This window comes from Condylura cristata, unplaced genomic scaffold (genome assembly GCF_000260355.1).
Source record: "Condylura cristata isolate star-nosed mole 26May11 unplaced genomic scaffold, ConCri1.0 scaffold00010, whole genome shotgun sequence".
Taxonomy (NCBI): Eukaryota; Metazoa; Chordata; class Mammalia; order Eulipotyphla; family Talpidae; genus Condylura; species Condylura cristata.
Window position 1 is genome coordinate 6,018,196 of NW_004567111.1, and position 12,673 is coordinate 6,030,868.

General features: G+C 55.7%; 1 protein-coding gene across 1 annotated transcript in view; it reads right to left on the reverse strand.

The window, feature by feature from the left end:
• FARP1 (FERM, RhoGEF (ARHGEF) and pleckstrin domain protein 1 (chondrocyte-derived)) overlaps positions 1-12,673 on the reverse strand; it is a 225,041-nt gene that overhangs the window by 9,810 nt on the left and 202,558 nt on the right. The window contains exon 17 of the mRNA XM_004680293.2: positions 2,349-2,427. Coding sequence (XP_004680350.1) covers positions 2,349-2,427 — 79 coding nt within the window. The remainder of the gene's footprint in view (positions 1-2,348; positions 2,428-12,673) is intronic.

Below are 12,673 nucleotides of genomic sequence, written 5' to 3' on the forward strand. Positions count from 1 at the left end.
GAGCTTCCCAGCAAGGGCGAGAGCTCATGATCTGGGATCCGACTCAGACAGGGATCGGAGTCCCGGCCCGGAAGGCACCCTGGGGGTGCGTGTGGAGGCAGAGGGATGCGGACCCCAGCTCCCAGGGGACCGGATGTCCGTGGGGGGCAGTTCTGGTTAAGCTGGCTTAGCAGTGTTCTCGCCTGGGCTTCAGGCAGGGGTTGGCGCCCTCCGTCCCAGGAGGAGGGCCTGAACGGCCGGGATGAAGCTGGCGGACACACCCGCAGGTCCCTCAGCGTGCGGTCGGAGGTGCTCACCTGGGTTTTACATCTCTAGAACTTTCTGCTGCTCCCCTTTACACGTCATAAAAATTCTTTAAAACCCACACTAACAACCACAGTGAAAAAACAACTTTCAAAAGGCTTTTAGCCGCTCGCCAAGCCTCTCTATTTTTATTTTGCTCACACAGAGCTTCATGCTATAAATGCTCACGGCGTCAGTGCAGTAACTAAAATGCCAAATCATTAGACCAAGGAGAAAGAAGTGCCCTCAGCAGAAACCAGGTATATTTTTAGGAGCCTTGGGGGCTGGGTAACAGAGGGCCGGATGTCTGCCGAGAGTCACCTCCCCATGGGACGTGGCATAGTCCGGAGAGGACCCTGAGAGGCAGCTGGGACCCAGGCGGCCTCTGGGGACTGTCCCCAAGGACGGCAGAGCTGTTAGGTAGGAAGAGCTCCCAGGTGCCCCAGAAGAGTCAAGGCTCTTTCAGGGGAACAGAACAGGTGGGAGCCCTCATCACAGCTTCTCACCTGAGGGACCCCCCGGACAGGGCTGAGAAACCCCAAATGGGGCTGAGAAAAGGTGCAGGCGACAGGAAGGGGCTTTTATGGTTAGTGACGTGAACCTATCACGTGAGCGTGGGAAAGAGACAAGTGAGCGGTCACACGGCATATGACTCCGACACGATGGCATTCTGGAAAAGGCAAAACTAGGGAGGGACACACGAGTGGAGGCAGGCGTGGGGGTTGGGCGGAGGAGGGGGCGAGCACGGGGTGACCCCAGGACCCACGCCGGGCCCGGCCTGGGTCACGGTGGACGTGCGGTCAGGCGGACCCAGCATGTCCGACACCGGGAAGGACCCTACATTCAGGTTGGCTCACGCACCCGACATGCGTCGCAGGGGTTTGTCAAGCATGGTGTGTCCGTCTGGGCTTCCTGCTCCATGATTCTGTGAACCTCATATTGCTCTAACATACATCAGTGTTAACACAAGCATTACTACACCTGTTATAGCCAACAATTACATGTCAGCTTACCAAAGACGGAAAGTGAAACAACACACCGCTATATCTGAGCTAGGCCCTTCCGATGGCGTTTAAAACACTCAGGTTTTGGAACAGCTTGGATAAGCCTTGCCCCGCCCCCTTTTAATCATCCCGTCAGCCTCCGGGGCCTCTCTCCGATCTGGCCCCTTGAAGGGAGAGCTGCAGGGAGAGCTGCTTTGTGAACAATTGCGTGGCAATGCAGGTGAGAGGCAGGGTCTGCTGAGGCGGCCTTGGTCTTTGTTGAGGGGAGACGGGAGAGACTAGACTGGCAGGTGACCTCCTGGGAGCTGTAGATGCCAGCTTTCTGGGAACATCTCCTCAGCTGCCCCCAATCCTGCCTCAGTTCTAAGGGGACCAGGGAAGCACCCCGTAACTTGGCCATGTTCTCGGGAACTAATTCACCCCCTATGGTAACCTTTATTCTGCACGTGAGCAAGTGACCTTCAAAGGGGTTAGTACCTTGCTCTTAACTGGCCAGTTAAGAATATTACCCTGGACAGCTGAGCTACAGAAGATAAACCGTGCGAATCACAGCATTCCGTAGGAGAGAAATTTTTTTTTGCCACGAACACTTCAGGCAAAAGAAACGGGCAGATTTAAAGCAAGAGGCGAAACATCATCTCCCACACTGGGTTCTGCGGTCTGGGCGCCTCTCTGGTACCTTGGTGGGGTGGCTGGATGGTTACAAATACATGCACCGTGCCAGGACTTAGGTCACAGAATCAGCTGGAATTCCCACACACCTCCAAGCTTACCAAAGCCAAATCATTACAGGTAAAATATTCTTTGTTCCAAACGATGCTTTGCTCACATAATTTTTAAGCTTTAAGTGACCTGTCCACAGAAGACACCCACTGCTTGGTGACAACAGAGGCCTTTTGAAGAAGAAAAGTACTAACAGGTCTTTCCCCGAAGTGCATGGATTTTCCCTTAGGCTCCCCAGTAAAATCATCAGGGGGGCAGAGGCGTGCCCTGGCCGTGAGGTGAGCCCTGTGTTCGTGGGATCAGGGCCGCAGGCCTGGTGCCCAGCCAGCCCCCACTCACCTTCATGCCCTGGATGTTCTTCAACATGACGTCCCCGATTCTTTGGTAATCTTTGAGTTGGGTGTTGGATCGGCCTTCCCTGGGAGAAAGGCATAGCATTAGCCACGAGGCTGCGGGGTGACGTCTCCACCCCGGTCACACGGCATCACCCCCAGCTCCCCCCCCCCCCTCACAGCATCTCAGCGCCAGAAGTGGGCTTGGAAATGACCCCAGTCACCAGCAGACCAAGAACTCAATTTGTGTTTGAAGAGACAGGAACATTTTGTGATGTGTTTAGTCTAGTCTCATTTTCTCTTTCTTCCCTGTCCACGTGCAGCGTCTCAGTGACATGCAACCAGCAGACACTTGCAGCAGGACACCCATAAAACCCGTTCTGCCCCCCCCCACACACCAGTGAGGCGCAGACTCAGCCTCTAAGTCAAGGTTCCTGTTCCCAAGAGCCCTTAGGTTGAAACAAGGACATTGTGGGGAGTTCTTGGGAAGAGAAACTGTGACCGAGAAAGTGCAGGACTCACAGGCATGGGGTGGGGGGTTGGGGGGATGGACCGTGACCCCGAGGGCAGGACGGCTGTCCCAAGGCACAGAGGGGAGGGTCGGGAGCCCCAAACCCGCTGGCAAAGATGCGTGTGCTCCCCCGGAGCATCTGGGCTCACGCTCCTATTCCTCACAGCTCAGGGCTCTCGCTGACGCGCAGAGCACCTCCCTGTGGTGCAGGGGTTAACGCGCAGCACTACAGGGCTGTCTGCAACCCCTGCAGCAAGAGTTGGATCCCCGGCCAGGGAGCTGACCCACGGCAGAGGGAGAAACAGCAGCAGCCGGACCTTACCGAGCAGTCACGGGCTGGAGCACGCTCTTGCCTCCCCCGCCTGAGCCAGAGCGGCCTGATTCTGGCTCGGGGCCACATGTCAAGGCACCACTCCAGCTGGGTGTGTGGGTATGTGGCTCTGATCTGGTCCTGAAAAGTCACCCCCGAACTTTCAAAGGGTAGGCGGTTCGCGCTCAAAGAAAGGCGGCTGGTTCATTCAAAAGCGTGAAGTACATATTTTAGGGGGGAAAGGGGACCTCCAGCTTGCACAGGGAGCAAGGGGCTTCCTCCTCCTCCCAGATGAGGCTCCCACGGGGAGAGGAAGCAGGTCCCGCTGGCCTGACTTTCCTTCTCCGGCCGGCAACTCTTTATTAAAAGAAAATGCACTGGGCCCTCCCTGTGGTGCCAGGGGCTAACACGCAGCACTGTGAAGCTGTCTGCAGCCACTGCAGCACGAGTTCGATCCCCGGCCAGGGAGTGACCCACACGGCGCAGCAGACCTCTCCTGTCTCCCCGCTGCTCCCCTCAGCAGTGTGTTTCAGTGGATCTGCCTTTCTGCTCCCCACTCTGTCTCGGATGAATCCTCTTGCCCCCATTCCTCTGGCCAGTATTCTAGTTCTTCTGTGCATAAATAAATCTTTAAAAATAAATAAAACACACTGATTTAAACCCCACATTCAGGGGCACAGTCTCCCCTGCACTGGCTTGTAAAGCTAGAGCCCTCTGTCCTGCAAGTCTGTGATTTGAGAAAAGGCGCTGGTTAGAAACTGCTCACTGGCTCCCCATGCCAGACACACAAATGTAAAGGGGGCCCTGGTGAAGCTGGGGGGCTCAGAAGTGAATGCAACCTGTACAGGCAGTTCTGCCCACCCCCGCCGGCTTCTAGGACACTGAGCCGGTCCTTGGTAACAGGAACAAGACCCCAAGTCCTGCTGCCTCAAGCACAAACAGGAACACTATGAGGTTTCCCCTCCACGTTTTAATGCCACTAAATCCACAAATGCAAACCATCTGCTTTATCACGAAGAGCCAAAAGTCATTTATTATCGAGAACATGAAAAAGTAATTATGACTGTTCCGGAACATCCTCTGGATGTCAATATCACGAGGAAAGATCCTTGCTTGGGAGACGAAAGATCCTTGCTGGAAGTCGTGTGACAGTTCACACACACACACACACACACACACACACACACACACACACACACACACACACACACACACACAACTCTTCACCCACCACTATAACCAGTCAGCACGTCTCCGCAGATGGAGCAGAACAGGCCCCAAAGGCTGTGAGGTCAAAGGCCAGGCCCCCTGGGGGGGGGTTGACTAGCCACAGGACAGTCCACTGGGGGCGAAAGGGGACCCTGCACCCCGGCGGTGTCTCCGAGGGCCGAGAAACACTTTCACGGCAGGAGGTGCAGGTGGGCCACTGCGCCCCCATCCACCCCCGCCCCAGAGCTTACGTGATGCTCACGAGCGGATTTCCAGGGAGTAGATGACCTCGCTATAGAGACAGTCCCCTAGCCAGGTAAACCACGACACCCTCAGCAGGACACAGACCGGCTTCTGCAGGACCAGGAGCGCCCTCCCCAGACAGCAGGCAGGTGGGGCAGCCGCTGGCCGGGCAGTGACTCAACACCCAGCCTCCCCCCACCCGGGGGAGTGGAGGGGCGTCTCATTCGGCCAAGACACAAAAGCAAACCGAAGCTCAGAGCCAGAGGGGGCTCATCCAGCTGGTCAACCTGGGCATTCTGACCCCAGGAGGCCACCTGACCCTGAGTGTAAGAAACAGAACAATGTGTGATCAGTAAATCTGGGGACACAGACCACCTGGTAGCATGTGGGTTGGCGAGCTTCAAAAACACACTGGCCAGAGTAACAGATGATACAAATATATGCTGACATATAGCCACAAGTTTGTATACATTAACTATATTAAGACATATTTATAGATGTGTATCTGATGTCATTATACAGGAATCTTGTAATACAGTAATATTTACACATACATATTAAAAACGCTTCCACGTATGGGCCCTCCCTGGTGGCGCAGCGGGTTAAAGCACAGCACAAAGAAGCTTAAGCCACTTCTGTATGAGTTCGATCCCCGCCTGCCCCAAGGTGATCCACATGGAGCGGCAGACCTCTCCTGACCCGCCCGCTGCTCCCCTCAGCAGTGTATGTCCGTCGATCTGCCTGTTCTGCTCCCCACTCTGTCTCTGGTGAATCCTCTCACCTCCACATCTCTGGCCTGTACCCCAGTTCTGTACGAATAATCTTAAAAAAAAAAAAAAAAGGCATCCACGTACATGACGTATTTATGTTTCACCTATCATATGTGTACATTTCATGTACTAAACACACACTATAAGCATCTATAACAGACACACATGTGCTACATGTCGGCAAATGTAATGTGTGGATTCTGGTTTCCCTCGAGGGAGAACATGCAAGCACTGGAACACTGCCTGGAGTGACCACTAGAGGGCAGGAGTGCGTGGCGTCCCCAGGGCAGTTGCCTCCTCCAACTATCTGTTGGAGGAATCAAGCTTAGGGCTGAGGCCCAGAGGAGGGGCAGGAAGTTGTTCTCCTGTTACAAGTACAGGCTCTGAGGCTGCTTTTTGAGGACTTTCTTGTTAACTGTCAGCTCTAAAGCTTCCAGAACCACAGGAAGGGAGAGGGAGTGAGGGAGGGGGGGGGAGAGAGAGAGGAGAGAGCGCACATGTGAGCAAGCCAGACAGCCAGATTTCAAGGACCCATTGGTTTGGAACCCACTGAGCTTGCCAACAGCCCCCCCCCCCCCCGCATCATTTCCCAAGAACAATAATCACCTAATGGTGTCCATTAAAGATGAAGCAATACCAAACTCGAATAACTGCTGAGAACAGAAGACACGCACCAAATCCTAATGTAACAGGGTGGTCCCTAGGAAAAAGGGGAGTTCCAGGTTCCCTGCCCCACCCAGAAGGAGGGTGGAGCTGAGAAGAGAAGGGAGAAGGGAATGAAGCAGGATGGAGAACAAGACTGAGACCTGAGGAAGCCACGTGGAGCAGGGAGCATGTGATGAAGAAACCGGGCTTGTTTCCTGGCCCTGGACTGGTTAAGGCAGAGGTGGGTGAGAGACCCGTGGGGAGGTGACTCTGGCAGTGTTTATCTTGACTTTGATGTTGCTCTTTTCCTCCCAGACTTGTCTGGCCATTTCTGACCCTTTTCCATGGGTCCCGGCCAGAAGGTGCTTTAGTCTAGTGGCAGCTTTCAGGCCTTGCTTTGGGCCAGTCCCTTTTGGGGGGACTTTGCCCACGAGGGGACGGGTCACTTCAGGTGTTTGATTTAGAAGTTATATTCTTTGTGTTCCGTATTGTATATTTACTGTATATTTATGGCAGAACTCACTTAGAGCAGGCAGGTTTTGGGGCTTCAGGGGCCTCTCTCCTCCCCGTTCTTAACAGATTTGGGGTGCCCTATAATACTAAAGCCAACCCTCTTCCAAAATGGGAGGATAAAGATCAACACGGGATGAGAAGAGTGTGGCCTGTGGCGGTGCCAGAACTAAGGGGAGAAATCAAATACGTCCCAAAAGTGAGCAAAGATGTAAGAAAATAAATATTAAAAAAGAAACCCCCACGAGTGATTTGGTGATGGGAAACCCACGGGCATTACAACTGAGATGAAAAAAAAAAAGTACAGAATGATGTAAAAATAAACTATCATATAAAAAAAATACCCCCTCCGCATCCAGACACCATAGGGATGTGAAGTAAACAGAACTGAGGCTGCCCAGAAGTTCCTAAACTATCACACCTGGGCCAAAACCTGGCCGGCCGGACACACACAAGCGTCCCCATGTGTGGGGAGGGAGAAGCCACACAGCTGATACTGTCACGGGCGCCCGCCAGTCGTCTGCAGTTCACAAAAGTTAGTTGGAGGGAGGATACTTGCCTTTTCCCACTTGTCCTGCAGTAAAAACTCAGCTCTTTTTGCAAAGCTAAAGCAGGTGCAGACCAGTCCTGGCTGAAGCCCGAGGGCACCCCAGTGCTCACGGATCCCACGGGACAAGCACAGGGGCCATTTTGTGAAAAAAAGACTTATTTATTTATGCACACAGAACTGGAGTGCAGGCCAGAGGTGCAGGGGCCGTGAGAGGATTCACCAGAGACAGAGCGGGGAGCAGAACAAGCAGATGGACTGAAACACACTGCTGAGGGGAGCACCGGGTGGGCCAGGAGAGGTCTGCTTGCCACGTGGGTCACCTCCTGGGCGGGGACTGAACTAGCACTGAAGCAGCTGCATCCTAACCTGCTGGGCCATCAGGGAGGGCCCAGGGGCCATTTTTATTGTGAGCAGTAAGCCAGTGTTGCCAAGCTCTAATGTGCGCAGAGCTGGCACATCAGTGTGTTGTTTACATTAGTGCCGTGTGAGTGGTTTTCGTGCATAAGCCCCCGCGTGGCTGCCAGCCTCCCCTGGGCCTGGAAGCATGGCCGAAGCACACTTCGTAGGTCAGGATTTGCCCTGGAGAAAAGCAAGACACTTTGCTGCAGGTTTGTGGTATTCTGAGCGGCTCTCGTGGGAGGGCTGTGAGGGTGGGGGTGGAGGTGGGGGGGCTATTCTCTCTGTGTTGCCCCGATAATCCTGCCGGGTTTGCTAGCCACGAATACCAGCCCCCCCCCCCCCCCCGTGGCCCTTGTTACAGGGAAAATCGCAATATAAGTGATTTTAAATTTAAGTTGCCACAAGTGGCCAGAGTCGGCCAGTGGCTGCGCAAGGTGTCCTCACTTAACCTCTTCTGGCGCTGTTTTGCATTTGAATGGGCTCTAAACACAGAAGAGGCATCAAAGGTTTTAAAGCCACAACAAAACTGATCTTCACAAGAGCTGTGATGCTGTTTACAATGCACAATCACTCACACCAGCAAACCTCGGAGGGACTGTGCTAACCTAGAATAAGGGGAGCAGCAGGCATGGACCTCCACAGGCAGTGTGTGCACTGAGGTTTCAGGTGAAATCATGAGTGAGTGATCTGAGGCCAAAACCTCCAGGGGAATTCTGGGAGACCGGGAGGGGTGAGAGGTTGGCGCCCAGATCTGGGCTTCTCAGCTAGACTGACTCAACCTTACAGGTAGGAAAATCAAGGCGATCCATTGGCTTCCCGGACTAAAAAGTGGCTCAGGATCCCAAACACGTGGGCTGCTCCCTGGCTTCCTGCTCACGTCTGAATTCAAGGCTGGGGCGCCCGGAGCTTTTCAAGTGTGGAGGCAGCCTATCCTCACACCAGCAGCTCTAGAGGAGCAAAATGTCCTCACAGCTTGCCAGTGAGCACGCCGTGGTCAGGTGGAGGCCTCCACCGTAGAGCGCCCTGGGGTCGGCCACTGGACAAGTAGTTAGATTTCCTCAGTCAGGCTTCACACACGCTCTGCTCTCGGACGACAGCAAAATAATGGGAGACTCAGGCCCTTTCCTTGTGGAGACGTGGCGTCTACTACATCAACCTTTCTCGGGGGAACAGAGCTTACGGCCTCTGTACAGGCAAAGCCAGCCTGGATCGGTGTTAGTCACCAGCACCCACTGACAACCTTTCAGACATTCGGTGCCAGGGGTCCGAGTTGGCAAAGGGGAGCCATTTTATCAAAGGGGGCCCGGCCACGCTGCTGTCTGGTTTCAGCTGGGCCGGCGGGACCCTGTGGGAGGGACCAAGCCACCAGCAACTTAAGAAACCAGTAAGAGAACGTCAGATCCGTCAGGACTTTAACTGCTGTCTTGTGACCCCTCCGCCTGCCTGTTGACCTGCTCTATTGCCCAGTGAATGCATGTTGGCTGCTCTCGTTAACAAGGGTACCGAGATGAAGTGGGGTGACGGCCACTCCCAAAGCCTATGGGGTCAGGGGCAAGAGGTGGGCGCTCAGGCCTGGCTTGAACACCTGCACGGGGGACCACGGGTCAAAGCCCCTTCTGAGAGTCGACTTCAGAGAAACAGACTCCAGTATAGTGAAACCACCTTGCCCAGTGATGTGGGGAGGCCTGGGTGGCCCCCAGGGCCTATAAGACAGGCAGCCGCCCTGCTCACCCCACCTGGGGAACACAGGCCAGCTCAGGACCCCAGCTCAGGGCGGTCGCAGGTGGTGCCTGTTCACAGGGCGCAGGCAGGCGCAGCCTTGCGTTTTAACATCAACAGCGGGACAGCGACTGACGAGTGTGGGGGGGTGCCCCCCCACCCCGGCCTCATTTGCAGGAAACACTCTGCTTTTACTTCCCCGTTTCCTATAAAGCCCCCTGCACCTCGGAGCTGCTGGGCAACAGAGGGTTAAGAGAGCCTTCCAGAGAGCCAGACTCGCAGAGTGAAATGTAGCCGCTGTGAGGTGGACGTACCCCTACCTCTCTCCACCCCACAGGGCTGAATCAGAAGGCAGGAGCTGTGCTCTCCTCCAACATGGCTTCAGGCTTCCATGGGGCGACCCCTCGGCCTGAGCGGGATCGGCTTTGAACCCCTGGCCGGCGGCCCTGCCCGCTGGCCACCGCGGGGGCCCGGGGTCCAGCCTCACGTGCCCGGCGCCATCCGCATGGCGCAGCCTTACTCTGCACTGGACTCCCCAGGGCTTTTCCAATTTTGAAACTGTACAAAATAAGCCAATAAAGCCTCTCTGCATCTATTTCCCCTCGACCGCGCCCCGACCCGCGTGACACCGCCGCGCACCCCGGAGTGTCTGGCTTCACCGTGGACCTGGTCCTTGGACACGACCCCCGCGAAGGGCCCCCCTTCGAGCTCCCGGCAAGGGGGTCGCATAGCGCTGTCCTACCGCTCATCTCGGCCAGCGCAATCTCCTCTGGATCCCCCTGTCACAGCGGGGCGCAGAGCGCTCCCCCTGCGAGGCTGGGGCCGCCTCCATCCTCACTGCTGCGGCGGCCGCGACGTCGCCACCTGCTGGCCACCGTGGGTAACGCCACTATGAACACGGACCCCGTTTCCCAGCCCCCCTTAATCCTTTCCGACATCTACTCAGGGGCGCAGTGACTACACTGTACAGTGGTCCCACGTTTAACGTGGTGAATGATTTACTCGTTTTTGTACTACGCTGGTGCCGCTGTCAAGACGCTCTACTTTGGGGAGGGGAGAGCTGCAAAGGAAAATCCTCTTTCCTTCCTCCTACGTGCAGTTCTTCCTTCCTGCGCCTCCCACTTTCACACTGACCACTTCACCCTGCACTTCTGGTCCCCAGCACGGTGATCAATCCCCGCACCAAGACATTCTCTGCACACCTGGCAGGTGTCTGACACTTCTACACTTCCGTTCTAACACCATCTACCTGGAGCCGGAGCGCACAGGAGCGCACAGGTGAGGGTCACGGCAGACGACCCCTTTCCATGCTAGTGCCAAGCTTAGTTTGTCAAGCTGTGCTTCTGAGTGGCCAGTTACCAACGGGGAGCCTGCAGGGTAAATGGTTATCAGGCTTCCCCTCTCCACCCTGCACGGAGCCCCAGGGCCAAGGGCTTGCGCCTATGATCCGGGACACCTGGGCCCAGAGAGCTGGACATGCGCGTGCAAGCGCTTACACCTGTGCCTGGCAGGCCACAGAGGGAGGCCTCTAGGCCAGAGGGCGTGAAGATTTGCTGGAAGGGGGGTGGGGGTGGGGGTGGGGTGCGTGCCTGCCTACCTCCCAGCCCCGGCACGCCTTGCCTCCTCCCTGGCAGGCCTGGTTCTGTTATTGGGGGCTGAAGCCAAAGACTGCTGCTGGTGAGGATGAACAGCCCAGGCGAAACAGAGCAACACCTTGGCCCTGTGACTGTGAACAATAGGGGCACTGTCCTTGGCCAGCTTTAGTGCCCCTCGGGGAGAGCATTAAAGGCCTATAAAAGTCCACTGAAGCCCCAAGACTCCTTCACCTGTTTGCCCAAGTGGACAGGAAACCTGCCTGCCCTCTGCCCGGTTTCCTGCTAAGCACCCAACGACCCCTTTGAGTTCAATTCATTTACTCGGGACTCACGGAAACACTTGTTTACTAACGTCCAGGCTATGCTGTGGGCTACGGATGAACCCCAAGTGGACAGATGCATAGGGCGCACCTCCTGCTTTGCTGTTTTCGGGGTGTCTCCCACCGCCCCAGCGCCTACCTTTATCGAAGGTCTTTGGTTCTCGTCTCAACATGCTCTTCCATCAGGATTTAATTCTTGCGGATACATTCCCAACCCACATCACCACCTGGATTTCTTGCCCGGGGCATTGCCGACGGCCGGGACTGTCACCCTTCCAAAGCTGATGTGCGCACAGGGAAAGCCTTCCTCTTGTCCCAGTCACTCTTTCCTTTCTCCAGTTCAGTTGCTGCCCCCCAGTGAACGGGGCCGGGAGACGCTTCCCTGCCCCCCAGCACCACCGAGCCCTGCCGGCAGCACCCTGCCTGTGCACATCCTTCTTGGAACCGGCGTGTGCCCCTGGCTCTTCCTGGGTTCCCCTGGGCCTCTCGTCCTGGCTCCCGGCCCCACCAGCTGCGGTCACATCTCATACACCGGGAACCGCCAGGCGCACATCACCGGGTGCGGGGCTGCCCCACTGAGCCCTGGGGTGGTCGGTGGGGTCTCTGAGCGCCCCAAAACCGCTGAGTGTAAACAGCCTTGCCTTCAAAAAGAAAAGTGTTCTTCGTGGCTTCAGAAGTAACCCAACCTGTTTCCTTGTTTTTGGAGAAGTGGGGTAAGCAGGGCTTTGGCCAGGTGAAGGGATCCAGCTCCCTCTCAGGTGTGCGCACGGCCGCAGGTGTGTTTACTGAGTGGGCTTCAGCCTAATCATGGAGGGAAACTAGCTGGCTAATCTCTGCCCTCTGCGGCACTAAGCTTCCTGCCCGGGGAATAATTTAAAACGCTACCACTGAAGGAACTCTAGGGTTTACTTAGCAGGGTGTTCCGAAGCTGCTTCCTGGGTTCTGGTGCCGTGAGAGACAATGTGGGAACCGACTGGGTTTGTGTACAAACTGCCCATCTCTGCACTTTTTCTGTAGATCTAACATCCTTTCAAAGCGAACATTTATGCAGGAAAAATAATCTGCTTCGGTCCCCGGCCCTGACAGGGTGCAGGACCCAACACTAGGCACTTCACAAACATTATCCCGTCTGGTTCATGAGACAGCTCTGTGAGGTTCAGACTGTGTCCCGCATTTTACAGGTGAGGAAAGAGATTCTGCAGGGCCAGAGAGGGGCAGGCAGAGACCTGAGGGGAGGGGATGTAGATTGCAGCCACCGCCCCATCTGCAAGAGCCACCCTGGCCCATCCTCAAGGGCCACCCCCCAATCTAAAATAGCCAGTCTGCTCCCCATATCATAGTGTGGTGTGTGGATGCAGACACAGGGATGTGAGTAATCACACACACACACACCATTAGGCAGTTCTCAGTGCGACATCCTTTCTTAAAAACTTCCTTGAGGGGCCCTCCCTGGTGGCGCAGCGGGTTAAAGCACAACACGAAGAAGCTTAAGCCACTTCCGCATGAGTTCGATTCCCGCCTGCCCCGGAGGTACCACATGGCGCGGCAGAC